Source organism: Culex quinquefasciatus, chromosome 2 (assembly GCF_015732765.1).
Source record: "Culex quinquefasciatus strain JHB chromosome 2, VPISU_Cqui_1.0_pri_paternal, whole genome shotgun sequence".
NCBI lineage: Eukaryota > Metazoa > Arthropoda > Insecta > Diptera > Culicidae > Culex > Culex quinquefasciatus.
The window spans coordinates 120,174,754-120,195,218 of NC_051862.1; the positions used below are offsets into that span (position 1 = coordinate 120,174,754).

Consider the following 20,465-nt stretch of genomic DNA (forward strand, 5'->3'; position numbering starts at 1 on the left):
TGGGAATTTAAGAATTTGGGAATTTGGGATTTTGGGAATTTGAGAATTTGGGAATTTAAGAATTTTGGAATTTAAGAACCAGCGATTTGGAAATTTAAGGATTTGGGCATTTAGGAATTTGGGAATTTAAGAATTTGGGAATTTAAGAATTTGGGAATTAAGGAATTTGGGAATTTGGGAATTAATAAATTTGGGAATTTGGGAATTTAGGAATTTTGGAATTAAGGAATTTGGGAATTAGAAAATTTGGAATTTAAGAATTTGGAAATTTGGGAATTTAAGAATTTGGGAATTCGGGAATTTAAGAATATGGGAATTTGAGAACTTGGGAATTTATGAATTAAGAAATTTATTAATTTGAGAATTAAGGAATCAAGGAATTTAGGAATTGAGGAATTTGGGAATTTAGGAATTTGGGAGATTAGGAATTTAGGAATTTAGTAATTTAGGAATTTAAGAATTCAGGAATTTAGGAATTTAGGAATTTAGGAATTTAGGAATTTAGGAATTTAGGAATTTAGGAATTTAGGAATTTAGGAATTTAGGAATTTAGGAATTTAGGAATTTAGGAATTTAGGAATTTAGGAATTTAGGAATTTAGGAATTTAGGAATTTAGGAATTTAGGAATTTAGTAATTTAGGAATTTAAGAATTCAGGAATTTAGGAATTTGAGAATTTAGGAATTTAAGAAAATAGGAATTTTTAAATTTTACAATTTTTAAATTTTTAATTTTTTGAATTTTTGAATTTTTCAATTTTCGAATTTTTGAATTTTCGAATTTTCGAATTTTCGAATTTTCGAATTTTCGAATTTTCGAATTTTCGAATTTTCGAATTTTCGAATTTTAGAATTTTAGAATTTTAGAATTTTAGAATTTAAGAATTTAAGAATTTAAGAATTTTAGAATTTTAGAATTTTAGAATTTTAGAATTTTAGAATTTTAGAATTTTAGAATTTTAGAATTTTAAATTTTAAATTTTAAATTTTAGAATTTTAGAATTTTAAATTTTAGAATTTTAGAATTTTAGAATTTTAGAATTTTAGAATTTTAGAATTTTAGAATTTTAGAATTTTAGAATTTTAGAATTTTAGAATTTTAGAATTTTAGAATTTTAGAATTTTAGAATTTTAGAATTTTAGAATTTTAGAATTTTAGAATTTTAGATTTTAGAATTTTAGAATTTTAAATTTTAGAATTTTAGAATTTTAGAATTTTAGAATTTTAGAATTTTAGAATTTTAAATTTTAAATTTTAGAATTTTAGAATTTTAGAATTTTAGAACTTTAGAATTTTAAATTTTAGAATTTTAGAATTTTAAATTTAGAATTTTAGAATTTTAGAATTTTAGAATTTTAGAATTTTAGAATTTTAGAATTTTAGAATTTTAGAATTTTAGAATTTTAGAATTTTAGAATTTTAGAATTTTAGAATTTTAGAATTTTAGAATTTTAGAATTTTAGAATTTTAGAATTTTAGAATTTTAGAATTTTAGAATTTTAGAATCTTAGAATTTTAGAATTTTAGAATTTTAGAATTTTAATATTTTAGAATTCTTGAATTTTAGAATTATTTTTTTTTGAATTTTAGAAATTGAGAATTTAAGAATTGTAGTATTTTATGATTTTAGAATTTCAGAATTTAATTATTCATGGATTTCAGAATTTTACAATTTAATGTTATGATTTAAGAATTTTGAAATTTCTAGAACTTAGGAATTTAGAATTAAAAAAAAAAAAGAATTTAAGTATTTTAGAATTTTAGTATCTTTGAATTTTAAAATTTTAGAATTTAACCATTTAGGGTTTTAAGGATTTAAGAATATTGAAATTATAGAATTTAAGAATCTTATAATTAAGAATTTCCGATATTTAGGTTTAGAGAATTTTAGGAATTTGTGATTATAGAATATTAGAAATTAGAATAGAATTAGAATAGAATTAAAGAAATTTAGAAGTGTTTTGTGGTGGTAGAGTGTAACAAAGTGAGTGTGGGTTTTCAGCGCCTTCCGCACGACCGAAGAGCTTGACCGAGATCGCTTCCAGGATGCCGACGGAGCTCGAGTTCGGTAGATGCGCCTTATTGTCCAACAACCCAGACTGGTACGCGGATGATGTTGGCCGCCCGGCCCGTCGTCGTGGTTCAATTCTGGTGGAAGAGGTCGGTGTCGGAGCCTGTGGCGAATGAAGGTCGATTAGATCGATCGATTACGAATTTTGGGAGATTTTTTTCATTCAAATTTTACCTAGCTTCTCAGGGACGTATCTAAATCAGATTATTAGCCAGCCTATTCGCTCGTTGATGATTTCCTCCCGCTGCACAACCACATCATCCTCGGTTTCCGGTGGTGGGTGAGTTTGAGGAGGAGGCGCAGCTTCGTGGAACGTCTCGCCTCGTGATGAATTCGGCGGGTCAGCGTGGTTCTGTGTAAGCAGATCTGCGCGATCTGCCATCTGGAAGAGGTAGCGTCGCAAACTTACTACACTTTTGGAAGCACGATTTGATGGCATTGGACGCTACTCGTGGTGCGAAGCCCGAATCCGTCCTCTTTCGATTCCGCTGTCCGTGTCCACTTTGGCTTAAGAGTAACCTACCTACGGGCCGGGCTCCGCTAAACTCAACGCCGCTAGCTTCAGCACCGACATTTCCCTTCTTGTCCGATACACCGGCCAGCTGCGTTCGGTCGGTCGGTCCTTGCATGAGCCTTCCTTGCGGTCATCGCGATCGCCCCGGGGCCCTCCGGAATCGCCGGAACAGCAGGCTTCAGTGTCGACGGAACAATCTCTGGAGGGCAGGGCAGGTACTTTCGCCACCGGTTCCAACGCGCACCAAGTTTTTGGCCAGCACTCGAAAAAACAAACATAAACAAACTGTCGCACTCACAGTCGTCCGTGTGGAATTGGGTTGCGTTTGACAGTTGTTACGCTTGAAAAAACTTTGAGGAAATCGAGGAACGTTTTCGAAAACAAAATGTTTCGAAAGTGATGAAAATGTTGTCGTTTTTGAAAACATATGAAACAAAATCGAAAACAAACGATGTTCTCGATTTCAACACAATTTGGTTTCGGTATTGCGGACCGGATTTCTATCCGTTATTTTGAAATCTTGAATTTGTAATAGAATGATTGAAAATATTTTCCCACTTCCCTTCAGCTCTGAGTAGGAAGGCTCTCAATATTAAAATAAATCTGATTATATGAAAATCTCAAGTATCTTTCATGAATTTTAATTTGATGACTCATTATTCGATATTTATATGCTTTTAATATAAATTTTATGTTTGATTCTGCTTCGAAACATCAGTCAAATAGTTCAAATATTTCTTTTTTTAATTGAAAATCTTGTTAAAATGATATTTTTTGTATCCGATTTTGTTTGTGACATTTTGTTAGGGATGTGTTTTGAACAAAAGTATCATTATTTTTTGTTTTGCACTTACCACAAAATGTCAAATTTATTGCATCAAAAATGAATTAATTATATAAAAAACAAATACCATGTGGCTTGACTGTCCCTCAACCGCTCCAGAAATTCAGCGGGAAATGCACCAAACTGCATCCAGCAGAGTATCATCCAGCGATAATGTTTGCAATCCTCTCACACTCTTCACGCCACACTTCTGATTCAGATTATCTCGAGCAAGGGCAAAAGTTCGAAACCTGACACACAAACACTGCTGCTCTGCTCCGCTTTTCGGGTGTCGTAAAGATGAATTTAATTAAAATTTATGATATCACTTATTCGATGTAATTAAATACGGAGAACTTTGGTCTTAGGTTTTTGCCGAGATGGGGATGGGAAATTTGTAACGGTATCATTGCCCCGGAAAGTGAGCTGCATCATTCACGTAAGATAATACGTTTCAGCTGAAAAGTAAGAACAGAAGAGACCTTGAACTTTACTTCACGGCTGACTTTGCCTTTGATTGTCGAAAATTAAGATTGGCATGCTCAAAATGGAACAAAGTGTAAGCTAGTCAGCATCGCTCTCTCGAAATTAATTCAAACCAGAGCTGGAACAAATGTCGTGCGGCCCGTTTTAAACTCCCTCTCTTGTAAAAACAGTCTGTTTTCAATTAGTATTAATTGTATCGCCGCCAGCCCGGCTGGCCCTGCCTGAGTCATCCCGCCCGAAGCGAAAAATCCGCATGACGATTCTCCGTTTTGTTTTGGCTAAATATAGTCCGCGTAATGAGCCTGCACTAAATCGAAGCCGTTTTTTCCGCGAAATGCGCCATTCTCGATTAGTTTTTTTCCCCTGCTGTTGCAGCACATGGCACGAATTAGTTTTCATTCTTGTTTTTGTTTCTCTCTCTTCTTTTTCACAGGCCACGTGTTTTGCCCACCTTCCCACCCCAAATCGGATCGAACTGGCAATGAAGACGCCGGTGACGATGTTGGAGAACTGTAACGGACGCAGCAGTAGCAACGGCAGTCAAAGTCACCCCAAGTCATTGTAATACGCACGCACGCACACATATCGAGCGAAAATTTCGTCAAAAAATAAGCAAGTCAACAAAAAAGGCTTAAAAGCAATCATCTGCAGTTAGCTTAAATAGTGAAAAGAAATAAGTCAAAAATGGCCGTAACACGATCGTCGGAAGAGCTCACCAGGGCCGTCACTTGGTCGGTCAAGTTCGCGCTGGTGATGGGCATCTTCCTTGGGACGTTCCTGCACGCCGACGCGATAGAATTGGGTAAGTTTGAGGCAAAATTGATTTTTTTTCTAAATAACTATGTATGAAGAAAGTATTTAATCGGCCGAATTTATAAGGATTCTTTGTTAAAGAAAAATACTTATATTTTTTAACTATTTAGAATGCAATTGATAATGTTTATTGTCGAATTATTTGAGACTCAGAGAGGATAAATATTTAATGAACTCTTTGATAGTTTGAAAATTAAAAGCAAAAGCATTACTGTAATCATGTCTTAAGCATTTTGCAATATTAGAACTTTAATTTTGTTTAAGCCCTTAAGAGGCAAAATATTAAAATCAGTAAACTTTGAATATTTACACAGTTACACAGTTTACAGTATAACTTTGAATATTTTTTCATTATGGTTGAAATTTGATATGGTTTTCATTAATATAATCTACCTTAATTATTTAAAAACCTCTGCATTTGAAAATTTTGTGTTTCAAATTGACAAAATATTGTACAATCATATGAAATAACTAAAATGATTAAATGATCCTACACAATACCATGAATCGGTGCGTTTTTATCGGACTGGCTGCACCTGTGTAAGATAAGACCAGATTAGATCAAATTGACAATATTAGACAGTTTTGATAGCCTGTTGATTAGGGTGACCAGAAAAAAAATTTGAGCGAAATTGGTTAAGATTGACCCATTGATACCCAAGCAAAAAGCTGATGAAAAAAAAATTTCATACAAAAATTACATTTTTAAATCGCTTATAACTTTTCAGGATCAAGTTTCACAGCTTTGGTATGTTCTAGAAAGTTGTAAAGCATTAAATTTCCAATAATAATCTCACTTTTAGGAATATTTGGATGAAAGTAACGCACCGTGTAGACCAAACCGTAAGAAAATTGAGTTTTCCATACATATTTTTCAATTTTTCGCATACAAACTTCACTTTCGAGTATCAATGGGTAAATGTTGACCGATTTTGCTCATATTTGGTCCCGAGTCCTAAAATAGCTCAAGACACAATATACAGCTTGTGGAGCGAGGTTTTGAGAAAAAGTCCCATATTCTGGGCACCCTACTGTTGATGCAATGTAAAATTACATATAATGCTAATCTAATCTAATTGGTGGGAAAACATTCTTATTGGAAATGTCAGTTTCTTATTAGACGAATAAACGTATGTTTAGCTCAAGGAGAACGGATTTTTGTATTTGACCTCATTATAATTGAATACACATTTTGTTCATTCACAACCATGATACTTTTTTCCTTATTTGTTTGAAATCTCTTTGTATTTTTATTGCGTCCATTCATCAGATATTCTTGGTCACCCTGCTGAAAGGAACCCGCCGTTCATGGGAATCTACTTCAAACTTAGCAGCTTCACCACACCTCACACTTTTCACTGAATCTTTTACTTTTCGAGACATTAATTCTTTTCACCGGATAGTTCGCTTCGAAAGCTGGAGAACCACGACGTCCAGAACTTGGTTCCTGGTCCACTAGTTTTCTGGCAAATGCCTGAAAGAAAGTAAACAAAGCACCACCTGTTATGAGAACCTGAGTTGGTTGATGTTTAATCGATCCGATTTTTACAGAAATGTAGTATATTTACCTTTACTTACTGCTTGTAAATATCCCTGTTGGTCGTTCAATGCAAGGTTCGACCAAATATCGGCAATAATTGAGGAGAAAATCTCCAGTCCCAGATACTTCCATGAATTTCAACAAGGCTGTCACTTTTTTGCGCAACACAAAACGTGGAACGAAAAAAGTGCGAAATATTCTGTTTTATCTGATGTAATATTACGTCTACAAACACGCCCCAGTTATGTACATCAAATTTAATGTAATATTAGGTTTAATGTTATGCTTTTTTAGATTTAATTTAATTCTACATCAAACTCTCATTTACATTAACAAATATTACGTCAAATTAGCGCTTCCAATAAATGTAATATTCCAAATTTTTGTGTGTGTAAAATCTGAGCTTAGGGGTCGTGCATAAACCACGTGGCCTTTTTTTGGAGAATTTTTGACCCCCCCTCCCCCTCATGGTTTTCGTGGTTTCTCGCCAACCCCCTATATGACCACGTGGCTTTTTCCTCCCAGGTGAAAAATCTTTAAAAAAAAAACAAAATAAGTATAGATTTCAAAAATGTTTATCCACAAATGATGTACCGTCAGTGGTGGTGACTTTTGGTCAAAAAACGATATTACTGTTGTTATTTTTTAACGCAATAAAAACATTTCAAAATATCGAAATAAATATTGTTGGGGAATGCTCCTGAATTTACCAACATTTTCCCAGAAAATGGCTAGTATAATCACACCGTTCATAAATGCCAATCGTTTTAAAATTAACTCAAACTCACCCTTTAGAGGGAGTGACATTGGGTCAAACAGAAAACATTTTAATTTGTGTAGGTGCTGTAACACCATTAAAACCAATTTAATTATATATAAAAAAACAGAAATTCACTTAAAAGTGTGAAAAAAGTATGATATCACAAAGTTTAAGGTAAATAATAACAGTATAACAATTTGTTGAAATGGTACAGAAAGTAAAAAATACTCTCAACAAAACAAGCAACTTAGTAAAACATATGTATTCAAAATTATGGAATTGCAGTGCAATTAATTGCATCCAGAATAAATATGCTTTAAGAATTAAAGCTATTTTGATTTATAAACAGCATTCATGATTTAATTTAAATGCGCTTAAAAATATTTTCTTAAAATTGAAATTAATTAAATAGAAAAGTTTTGTTTCAGGAAAAAAATATTTTCATTTTATTTTAAAGAAAATATCTAGTTAAGAAAGCTCCTAGTTAATATTTATTTTATTCCAAACATTCATAAAAATCCAAACTAAAGCAACTTTTCTTTTTAATTAAGCATGATTGATTCCAATGATTCAGTGTGTTCAAAAAAAGTCGAGCTGTTTAATTTTTTTCTCCATACAAGAATCAGAGACAGGGACAAACATTCAATATTACGACCTTTTGAAATGTTAGTCTTATTTTTTTTTGAAAATATTGATTTCGAAAAAATTGGAAAATTTCACGAAAGTTTTATTTAAACGAAACTATTGGCACTACGCCCCCCGGGGCATGGCCTTCCTCTAACGTGGGATTTCTGCTCCAGCGCCTCTGACGAGACAGGAGAAACCGGGACCGACGTTTTACTTCACCATCCGATAGAAGCTCAGTGGATAAGGCGGGAATCGAACCCGCGTCTCATAGCATCATCGGGATCGGCAGCCGAAGCCGCTACCCCTGCGCCACGAGACCCACAAAGTTTTATTTATAAACATTGAAAATCGCACCATTAGTTGCTGAGATATCGACATAAGAAAATTATGGGTTGTTTGGGTAGTAAACATCCATTTTTCTGTTTTAAAATCTTTGCATGGCAATATCTGAGAAACAAAGCAACAAAGAATTTTCTCAGCATATAAAAATTTTTTTTTTTCAAAATTAGGCACTCTTGGGAACGAATTTTTTTAAATTAATAACTGCAACTATTTTTTTTAAAAAAGTTACCTAAAAATAGCTATAACTTGAAAACGGTGCACTTTATGAAAATTTCACTAAGGTACTTTTAGATTGCAAATTTGATTTTACATCGAAAAATAAAATTGAAATTAAGTTGCGGTCAATATTTCGATTTTTTTAATCAGTATTGGTTCAAAAATTCATAACTCAAACAACGATTTTTTGCCCGTTCTGAAAATTTCTGAAAAGTTGGCAAAATTAAAAAAAAATAAAAATAGTGTTTTTTTTTTTGCAAATCATGTTTTAGTGACAAAAAGTGAAATTAAAAATCAGCAAAGTAAATTACCATTTATCATTTTTTTCAGTGTAGTCCTTATCCATAACTATAACTTTGCCGAAGACACCAAATCGACCAAAAATTTCTTCAAAAGATACAGATTTTTTAATTTTCATTGCTGCCAAATTTGTATGGAAAACTATATGGACAAACTAATGATGCAAAATGGCTTGGGCACCAAAAAAGGTTTCAGACGGATTAAAAAAATCAAAAAATTAAAATTTAAGAATAAAGACCGATTTTGTATAGAATTGCTCGAAAATCGATTTCGTGTCTTTGGAAAAGTTGTAGACAACGCGCTAGAAATCATTATTTTAGTCATGGAATCCAAATTGTTTAAGTCTTCCTCTTACTTTAAATTGATTTTGCTATCGACTACGTGTTTTGATAAATTTAAAAAAGATTGAACTAAAATTTGGAATTTATTTCACTTTTTTTTCAGTTGTTTAAATATGCAATTATCTACGATTTAAGATTTTTGATCCAACTTTTGGTTGGAGATATTACCTCAAAATAAATACAAAAAAATAATAAATAAGATAATTTTTCAAGCGAGTTGAAAGTACCGTTCCATATTTTTTAATGAATTTTATTTATGTTATTTATTTATGCCGTCAAGCATTGAATTGAAATTTATTTCACAAATTTATATCGGCATTTGAAAATTAAGTGACTCTTTAAATCTTTTAAGTTATTATTTTAATGTGTCTATATATTTGAGTGGTTTTATCTCAAATATGAAGTTGAGGGTATAGTATATTTTCTCAGCTTAAAGAAAAACTAATATTTTCAGGAAAGGCCCCTATTTTTTTAATCTTTAAATTAATTGAGAAACAAAAACAATGTTTGCTTGAAGCTTGTTTTTTTTCTCTAAAAATCTAAAATGTTTGCCCATGTTTCTCTTTGGTTCAAGAGATGGTCCCTATTAACATAAAAAAAAAAAACAAAAAAAAATACCTACAACTTTGACGATGGATCAGGGATGCCACTTGGTTTTTTAAAATGTCTGTAAAAAAGTCTGTGTATGTCTGTGCATTTGTCTAAAATTCAAATATATCAACTCACGGTCATTGAAATCCATAAAAAATTGCGTTTTTAAGCATTTGAAGTCTAACGAAATAAGTTTCGACAAAAAAGATTACAAAATATTAATTTAATGAAGTTTTTTAAAAGTCTGTGCACCTCAAAAAATGTCTGACACAAGCTAAAAAGTCTGTGAAACACAGACAAATCTGTGTATCTGGCATCCCTGCGATGGATAGTAATCGTGTATTTTATGAAATGTTATTGTATTTTATGAGATGTTATTAAGGAATATTTTTTAGACCAAAATGTTCATCAATTTTTTGGTGAATCTTAAAGTATGTATCGTTCGTTTTTTCGTTACTGGTTTTTTTTTTAATGTTAGACGTTTCACTTGCAAATGAGGTAGTGAAACTGAAATTTTGCGCGATAATCCTGAAATTGGGGTTTTAAGTTTCTTTGTACTTAAAAAATATTGCATGAGAGAGGAGATACAAGATATCTTGAGTTTGTTTTAAGTGTCAAAAGGAAATCTTTCGATTAAGATTCTTCGATCACTTATAGGACCAGCTACGATAATTAGCTAAGATCTGAGATTTTGAAAAAAAAATTTCGCATAAAATCATTTTTAGACACTTCATTTATAATACATATTTAGTTTTTTGCCTTGTTACGAAAATCTTATAAAATTGTCAGCAATATTTATTTTTTTAGTTGTTCCAAAATAGAACTATCGAAGACTACATCTACTTTCAATGCAAATTTGCAAGCACATTTTTAGCTACTTGATACCATCAACAAAAAAATGAAATTGTGTTTGCATTTTGGTACGCATTTCTTAGGGTATTTTAACTTTGGATACTGTCATTTTATTTTTTAACAGCTTTTAAACTTTTGCAAAACGTAGTTACATGAGTATTAAAAAGTGTACATTCAATTACAGGCTCAAAGTATTGATATGAATCTGCCGAAATATATAATTCAATATTGAATTGGAAAATATTATGACATTGAAATAAAAGTAATAATTTTAAACACAATAATTATATGGTTTTGAAGTGAAACAAAAAACGTATGCATATTAGTAAATTTAAAGCGCGTATTTTTTTTGTTTTTTTTTTTAAGAAAAGATTTTTTTTAAAGGCCACGTGGTCAGCCGTCGACCCCCTCCCCCCCATGGCTTTTCATGGTTTTTTTCGGTCGGATTTTGGACCCCCTCCCCCCCCTAAGGAGACCACGTGGTTTATGCACGACCCCTTAGTTGAGAGGACGGCAAAAAAGTTATAAAAATATGATAAAATAAATTTAAAGCCATGGTATTAACATTTGAATTGGAAAAGTTTTTTTTTTAAATCCATTTTTCACCTGCCCAGTTGTTTTGCAATTATTTGTTTTCAAAATATCTAAGTACTAAGGATTTTTTTTGCGAAGAAAAAATCAGTGGACTGTGGAAATTCATGTAAAATCGAATCCAAACATGCAAAATATGTTTGTTTAATGCTGGAAAATGCATTCCCAATTGTTTGCAGCCAATTCGACTTCTTTTTCCATTAAAATTTGGTAATCAAATTTTCCAGGTGACAAGTTGGTAGTTGGTAGATTTTTTCTCATTTTATTTTCTTAAAAGTTCAATTTTATTTGCTTCAAGTTGGCGTGCCTTCCAAGCTACGATGCTATGAACTATGCTATTTTTTTCATTTAATTTTGTTGAAAAAAGTGAACTTATTCTAACCAATGAAAAACTTCCATCCAAGTCAAATCACACCGTTCCAAAAAGCAGCAAACTAAGAACAACCAAGAAAAAAACTTCTCAAAAGCTGTGAACGTTTGGGGTCTTTAATTTTTATGTTTGCCACCAATCGTCGTTTAGGATCTCTTTCGCGCGCAAGTAACTGGTGGCATAAAACTGCCAAAAACCATGCCCAAATAGTGTGGTGGCACAACAAAAAAAAAAAAGACTCGATGACTTCGGGGGGTTAAAATTGATGACCGTGCTTGTGGGTTTGTTTGGTTCGGGGATTAAAAAAAGAAAACTTCGGCGAATCGCTGGACCCAAATTTAGCGTGAAACATCGAAATAAGAGCTGCGCGAATGTTGTTTTGGGGGTTTCTTCTTAAAATGAGAGAAGGGCAACAACAGCAAAAAAAAAAGTTGGACCTGGGACGAGCAGATAACATTTAATGGGCGCGAGAATAAGGGTACCCCCGGTTCGGATCGTTGGTTGATTTTGTGTGTGTGTTTTTTTTTTGGTTTTTCGGAGGAAGGACCAAATAAACAAGCGCCCAATTTAAAGTTAAACAGATGAGCAATTCAGCGTGGATTTTCGAGGAGGGGGATGGGAACGAGCGAAATGCCCCTTTAAAGTTAAGATTAAAGGGGAGTGTGTTCTGGGCTGATGATAGCTCTGATTAAATTTTGATGAGAAAAAATAATTACTGGGAGCATTTACTGAAATTGGCTTTTTGATTTGATTCAGTGTAACATGTAATTTAATAAAAAAAAAAAATTAAAATCAGAACAACAAGGAGGCAGTGTTGCCAAATGTCGAACAGCTGTTCCAAAGTGGTCACACATGGATCTTCGGTAATTGACTCGCAGGTGGCGAAACGTTTGATTAATCTGTTTTCATCGTCATTATGCAAATGAGTGGTGCTCTGGGAGTTCGCAATTCGCGCACCATGATTGATTTATTCGAGGAATCATGGTTGTAATTATAGGGTTGCCTACCACATTTTGGCCAATGATGCCGGCAAGATTAATCGCCCTTCGTATGCCCAAGAGACCAACAGCCGCCAATTTCAACACTTTACAGTCGCTGAAGAGAGACGACCTCCAGGGTTAAACCGGGGAGAGCAGAAACCAAAAAAAAAAGGAGTTGCAGATTATCGTCGGATATACAACGCAGAGTGCGACACAATGAAACCGTAATTTGCATACGTAATTGTTTTGGGGTCCCTTATTTGCATACACTCTGACCGGGGAGATATAATTTTATTGAAACTGGGCGAAACGTGAGAATTGGTGGCAGCTCGTTGTTGTTTTGGAGGGAGCTAATTACGGTGAGAACGAGCGCCGGAGGTGGCCGGAAACGCTGCCAGCTGGGTCAAAATCTGGTCAGCTGGTCCGGTTGTCCTTTGATCAAAATGTGATTAAAGTGTCAGAGACACGCGGGGCTGTTGTGATGAGAAGAAAGGGAAGTGATTTTAACGTAATTTTCTTGTAATGAGTTGAAATTTAATCCTTTATGAGGCAAATTCTAACATGAAGTGGACATTTTAATTAATGGTTTGACTTTAAAGAGAATTTGAACAAAAAAATCTTATAAGTAGTTTTCAATTTTGCATCATACATTATAAAAACAAACTTGTTTAAATTTGCAGTTAACAATCATCTTTTCTGTGGCCTAAACAATTTTCAAAATTGAATTATAATTTAAATAATTAGATGCACGATTAAATTGTTAGATGACGAAACCATGAAGGATTTAAAAATAATCCTGAAAATTGCATTCATGATTTGGGTGTTGTGTTGAAAATGGCATGAATTGGAAATCATAGTGAATAAAAAAACAAGAATTTTTGAAACAAGCAATTCTCTACGAAATCGGTCTTTAAATTGAAAGATCTGTATCTTAAAAAAAAATGATTGATTTAACGTCATCAGCAAAGTTGTAGGCATTTACAAGGACTACACTGAATAAGAAAAACCTAGCTAAACATTGCAATAGGGCCGAAGCTGAAGGGTAAACAAATAGTCTATCCTGCTCGTTCCTAATATAAACATCAACTGACATGAGCAGGATAGACTCTTTATTTATGCTTCGACATTGGCCCATTTACATTGTTATGCTTGAAATATAGAATTGAAAAATTAAAAATATTGTTTTTTTGCAAACCAAGTTTTAGTGACAAAAAGTGAAATTAAAAATCAGGCTTTTTTTAACGTGCATAATTTTTTTTTCAGTCTAGTCCAAATCCAAATTTTGTGTCTTGATTGATACAGATTTTTGAATTTTCATTTATAATTTTTGCCAAATTTGTAAGGAATTTGTTATAGACCAAATAATTATGCCAAATGGAATCTTTGGGCAAAACAAAGACACCAACAAAGTTTCAGCTGGATTAAAAAATACAAAAAATATATTTTTTTAAATACTGAACATTTTTACAAAACTACGTATTTTCGAAAAAATACTGTTGCAGTTTTTTGCAATGATCGGGACTTTTTCAAACATTTGGAATGTAATAACAACATTTTTTGAAAATACTCAAATTATCACAAAACTACGTATTTTCGAAAAAAAACTCAAAATTTCAGTTTTTCACAATATGAGTATCAAATAATCGGTATCTTTTCGTAAATTTTGAATGTAATAACAACCTTTTTTGAAAATACTCAAAACTTTCATAAATCTACGTATTTTCGAAAAAAAAACACTCAAAATTTCAGTAAGGTAACAAATGTTTGGATTTTTTTCGAACATTTCCAATGTAATAAATTTTGAAACTTTTAAATTTTGAGTATTTTTGGAAAAATACGAAGTTCTGTTAAAATTTTGAGTATTTTCAAAAAAAGGATGTTTTTACATTCGAAATGTTTGAAAAAAAATCCGATCATTTGATATCTAAATTGTAAAAAACTGAAATTTAGAGTGTTTTTTCTCGAAAATATGTAGTTTTGTTTTTGTAGTATTTTCAAAAAAATATATGTTTGATAATCGAAATAATAGTTTTGTGAAAAATTGTAATATTTTGAAAAAAAAAACGTGTATAATAAGCATGAAAAAAAAAGTTTTACACTTTTCGAAATGTATGAAAAAACCCGATCGTTAGATATCTATATTGTTAAAAACAGAAATTTAGAGTATTTTTCTCGAAAATATGTAGTATTTTCATAAAAATGATATTCGATATTCGAAATACTTGAAAGAATCCCAATTATTTGATACCCAAATTGAAAAAAAAACCTGAAACTTTGCGTATTTTTTTCAAAAGTACGTGGTTTTGTGAATTTTTTTTAATATTAAAAAAAATGTTGTTATTACATTCGAATTGTTTAAAAAAATCCTATTATTTGATACCCATATTGGGAAAACATAAATTTTGAGTATTTTTTTCAAAAAAACGTAGTGATGTGAAAAATTAGAGTATTTTCAAAAAATTTTTTGATGACTTTCGAAATGAATGTTGAATTCCAATCGTTTGATACCCTTATTGTAAAAACAAAAATTTCGAGTTTTTTTTTCAAAAATACTTTTGTGAAATTTTTTAGTATTTAAAAAAAATCATTAGAAATTAAAAAAAAAATCCTTATCATTTAATACACATATATTGCAATAACAATAATTTTGAATGCTTTTTCGAAAAAACATTGCATTTTCAAAATACAGGAAAAATACGTATTTTTTGAAAATTTTCATGTAATTATAAGTGCAGTCGATAGCTGACATCATCCCGATTCCAGAACACTATAATTTTTGTTGTTAGTATGATTCTTCATACGAGTATAGCCAATATCTCCCATATCGCCAAAATCCCATAAGCTCTGTGCTTCAGTTAAGGGGTTACATACATGTAAATCGCCAAAAATGTCAGAGGTTGTTATGAGCACACACTTTATTTTTTTTTATAAATCTGTTTTCAGGACATTAAAATATACATTTTCATCAATCAACAAAACAAATTTGAAGACATTTGGTTGTATCCTTGCCGAGATATAGCTATTTGAAGTTAGCAGTTTCAAAAAAAGGGTGCCACGATATCTCAACACTGCTTTGACCAAATCGGCTCAAAATTTTGTTGAAGCCTCATTAAATCGGTCCCGTCTGCGAAGGTCCCGACGAAGGCCGATTTTTTAAAAGTTTTATTTAAAAAAAAGATAAAAATATTCATTAAAGTTTTTCATATAAAATATCGCCAGTTTTTGATTTTTGTATTTTTAAAAAATGCAAAATTTAAAAATCGGGCTTCGTCATGCACACGGGATACGTCTTGGGAGTCTTCAACCAAAATTTCAGCCAATTTGGTCCATCCCATATCGAAGCACCCGTAAATTAACTTGGCGTTCAGAGAAAAACGCTCACAAAGTTTGACAGTTCGCTTTGCGCATGGCAAAATTTTGAGCTTAAATTGTCTATAACTCACTTAAATTATGAAATATCTTTATGAAACTTCCAGGAGTGTTTGAAAATCATCTTTTAAGTGGATTTAATAATTTTCTGTAATATGAAATTTTGAGATTTTCTACATGTATGTAACCCCTTAAGCACTGGGCCGTGTTTAACCGAGGAAGCTGAACGAATCAAAACCGAGGAAGTGCAAAACCGAGGCGTGCAAAACCGTCTACTGTGATTAACAACTGAAAACTTTTTTAAAAAAGTTTTAACTGAAAAATGTTCAAAACTAAAATTACTCAAAAAAGCAAATACAGTATTTGCTATTTTGAGTAATTTTAGTTTCAAAGTTTGGCAAACATTCTGAAAATTTTTCAGTTAAAACAGTAGGCGTTTCAAGGATCAAAACATGAAAATCGAGATAAATTTACAACAATAAAAAATCATTCCGTGCGGAGGTGCACTGAATCACCTACATATTTGACTAATTTGTTATTTTTGAAGAAATTTTCTATCGGAAATTTTAACGAACCAGGGAATCGAGTCCAAACTGCTACATTTCCAAAACAGTTACATGCAAAGTCATTAAAGCATCTATTGTGTTTGTCTTTTACAATCGAATGAAAATACCACCATTACCTTCTTTGCAGTTTACATTCCCAATTTCGGCTTATTGCCCCCAAATGTTCTTTCGGCTCAAAGTTTTCCTTCCAATGCTGTTACCTCCACCCATCGAATTTCCCAAACATACAACAAAGTTCTGTTGATTTGTGGCTCGTTTCAGCACTCCATTTTCGCCCTGGCACAACTTTTCCCTTTTGCTGCAGCACCAACCAACACGTGTACCTTCAAATCCGGCCAAAGCAAAGTTGCAAATTTGCCATCGTCCTGCACCATCAGAAAAAAAAACAGCCAGCAAAGATCCAAGCATCAACATCCCAAACTCCAACATCGTGGCCTGGACCAGACAGACAGTCGATTCAATTTTCTTTACGACCAATTTACGGTTTTATAACTTTGGAGAATTTGTGCCTGGGCCTCAGCACGATGGAATGAATTCTGGTGCAGAAGAAGATGAGCTCGGAGGAGGCCAGCAACAGATTAATTTGGCTCCATTCTTCAGCCCAAGTCCCAGCTCATCGTCATCGTGGTCAGTTATGTGTGTGTGTCGCTCTCTCTCTCTCTCTCTCTCGAGAATGGTCATAGTTTCGCAGAAATAGTTGTGTATATTTGCATATTTCAGTGACCTGCCCCCCCGCAATGAACTTATCGTACACTCGTAAAGGTTCATGAAAAACTAAAAACCCATGGGGATTCAGCCAGCCAGCCAGTCGACCTTTGGACAGTGGACCAAGTTTAGGAATTGAAATGTTGTGTCGGAAATTTTCATTACTTTTGCTCCATGTCAGCGTCTGGGGAGGAGCTGCCCAGGACACGTGGGGCTGATCTGCTGGTTCCGCTGGTTCAGTTTCCTTTTTGTGCTAGAATTTTTGGCACGAAAGCTGGCTAGATTAAGGTGTGCATTTACTGTGTTGATGGTTTCCGTACTTTCTGCTGGCCAATGATGAATTTGCATGCAATGTTAAGGAAAAGGGTTTTGGGGGTGATTACAGTGGAAATTTTGGTCAAAAACATACCATAAAAGAAATAGAAAAATTACTGAATTTCTAAATGAAATTCAAAACAGTCTAAAACCCAACAAACTGATAAATTTGACAAAATTTGATAAGAATTTGGAGAAAAAAATCTGCAAATCTTAATCTATCTATTAATCATCAATCTATTTCTTTCTGAAGAAATGTTTTGTGATTATGTCATCAAATAAAAACCACCATAAAAATCATGCTCAAATTATAATAATTTACATTATAAGTTGGCAAAAAATGTGTTAATTACCATACACTGGGGTGAAAATGAAAACCCTGCAATTATATGTAAATAAGTTTGATTTGGTCAACATATTGATTTTTGTTACATCTGATACTTATTTGTGACTTGATGTTACTCCAAATTTTCTATCTATAAATTGGCAGGCAATTGTCATAACAAAATCCAACCAGTTTACGGTTTAAATTAATTTTCTGAAAGTAATTTTTTCAATTTGTAAATAAAATAATCATCATACAGAAGAAAAATCTGCGTACATCTTTATCCAAACTTTCGCATTTCTAAGATGTGTTTAATTTAAATTTGATTGTTTGAGATGTTTACACATTTTACTTACGCCTTTCATTTCACAAATAATCCGAAAACATAAATATGTGGACACAAATTCTACTCATCAAAAAGTTTCTGATATTGTTCCGTTGAGTTGCAATGGAGAAACCGAATATATCTTTTATTTCAAACATTTTGAAATATTTTCAGGCAATTGAAATTATTTCTAATTATTTTTTTTCAATTATTTTTAAACGTGTTTAACAATTTCAATTATTTTCTAACAAATTTGATTTGATTTCGTAAGATATTTATGAAAACCTCGTATATTTGTTATTTTTATGTTTTCCATCAATATAAAAAAATTCATTAATTTTTTAAACATAACTAAACATTTGATCAAATGTAAATAATTCAGTTTGAAGCTATCTCGATGATTCCAATGATTTAAAAATATATATCAAACACCGTTTCAATAATTTTTGTAACAAATTTAACATATCGTTGTTTTTCTTAGAATATTAAAATAAAAACTATCTTGCATAAATTAATTGAAATGAAATTCTTAAATAACTCACTAAATTTCAATTATTTTATAACATTTTATGTTATAACATGTTAATCACGTACAAAAACTGTTTACCAAAATTACTAAATAATTTTATTTAGCAATTTCAATATAAATTTTTGAATTTTGCACACGTTTGCGGTTTAAAAAAAATCGGAAACGAATAAAAAAAATATTTGACAAATATTGTTCTGTAATTTCAAATAATTTAAACATATCTGTAAAATTGAGAAATATGAAAAAAATTAAAACATTTGAATTACAATTCCATCTCGTTTTCCACAACACAACTTTTCCACACATTTCCTCTAGTATAAAATGTTTGATGAATTAGAAAAACTTAATTTTTCTTTTAAATTTTTTATTGAAATCCGAATAAAAACACGATAATTAACAGTATAAAAATTGATGTTGATTTTTAAGAAAGAAGAAAAATTGGAATAAAATCATCTTGCTGAAATCATGATGGCACTGTAAAAAAATGAAAACATTTAAAAAAATAGAAAAACCTAAATAATGGAATTTTAAAGCATTCTACAAATTTTCAATTATTCTCAAAAAAAAAAGGTTTCATTATTTTTTCCGGAATAAAATACCGGTCAACCTCGTGCATTTTTTTCAATATGGAAAAAAATAAATATTTTTGTTTGCAGTTTCAAACTATCAAATTGAATAGTTATTAAATCAACAATTTATCAAAATAATTTTCATCTTAGAAATTTATTCCAAAACAATGCCATATTTAACCTGCCATATAATTGATTTATATACATTACAATTTTGAAGTTGGTGCAAAAATATCAAATATTCAAAAACCAAATCATAAAAAAGTAATTTCTGTTTTGAAAACTCAAAATTATCACAATGGTTTTGCATCTTTTTTTATTTTATAAAATGAGCATTGCTTTTTTTTTCAGTGAGCTAAATAAAAATATTTGGTATCAAAATGTTTAAAAAACATTTCATTTTTTCAATTTGTTTGATCTAAGGTGACATAGAGAAATGTGCAATGATTTTCAAAATTGATAATGAAAAAAGTTTGTAGTTTGTATGCTGTTTGTTGTTTGATGACTGAAAACATAGTTTAAATGCTTTTTCTTTTGATCGTTTTTTAAGCAAGATAAATTGATACGAAGATTTTGACAATTTTTGGGAATTTTAAGATTCAAGAAAATTCATATAGATATAAAAATGGCTTACACAATGCAATAGCAAATTAAACGATAAAAAAATGCTGATTCTTTAAAAATATATTGTAGTTCAAAACATTATTATGTGCAAGATCAAAATGTTTTAGAAATGTAGTTTTTTTTTTGACAATTTAATGTATTTTTTATAGATATTTTGAAATTCTACACATACACATAACAAAAAGTTATCAAAGTTGTTGAGTCTTTTTAAAGTTTGTTTTACGAAGTTATTTTAGTTATTATGAACATTTAGCAAAAATAAATTTAATGACTTCGATTTTTTTTAACAAGGCCGTAGTGCAAAATGTGTTTTAAATCAATTTTTCCATTTAATATTTTAAAGTTTGGTTTTTTATTTTATTTGAAAAACTTAAAAAATAAGGAATTTAGAAGAGATTTTGATAAGTTTCTATTCAAGATATAATCTTAGTTGAAGTAACATTGACCTATTTTTTACCTATCATAACCCACAGTCCATCACACTCCACCGTTACATATGGCATTCGGTTGAGCTTTACATTGGAAATAAAGTACGCAAACCGGCGGTGCAGGATTCCGGACATTTCTCCCCACTTTCGGCCTAAACTTCTTCTGCTTCTTCTGCCTAGCCAGCATTTTACATACATATCGTGCTACCTCTCAACCCGGATGCTCATCCAAGTCTCTTACTCGGGCACAATCCGGAGCAGATGCTGGCTGCTCCCAGTGTCCAGATGTACTTTCGTCCCAGACATGGAAAAGCTATTTTCCCTCGGACTGTCCAGGGCCGCAAAAGTTGATCCTGTTCTGGGTCGATTCTTCGTATGATGCAGATGTTGTTTGGATTTTTCCAACCGCACACACACACTCGCACTCCTCCGGAACTGGAACTTTTCCCTTCTGCCGAACTGGTGCCGTTCCGAATTTGGACCTTTATTTGTA

The 20,465-nt window shown here is 31.7% G+C and overlaps 1 protein-coding gene across 2 annotated transcripts in view; it reads left to right on the top strand.

The window, feature by feature from the left end:
• Nucleotides 1-20,465, top strand: part of LOC6043622 (discoidin domain-containing receptor tyrosine kinase B) — a 473,878-nt gene that overhangs the window by 164,356 nt on the left and 289,057 nt on the right. For both annotated transcript variants that reach the window (XM_038257913.1, XM_038257914.1), the window contains exon 2: nucleotides 4,328-4,696. In XM_038257913.1, coding sequence (XP_038113841.1) covers nucleotides 4,579-4,696 — 118 coding nt within the window. In that variant the 5' untranslated portion in view covers nucleotides 4,328-4,578. The remainder of the gene's footprint in view (nucleotides 1-4,327; nucleotides 4,697-20,465) is intronic.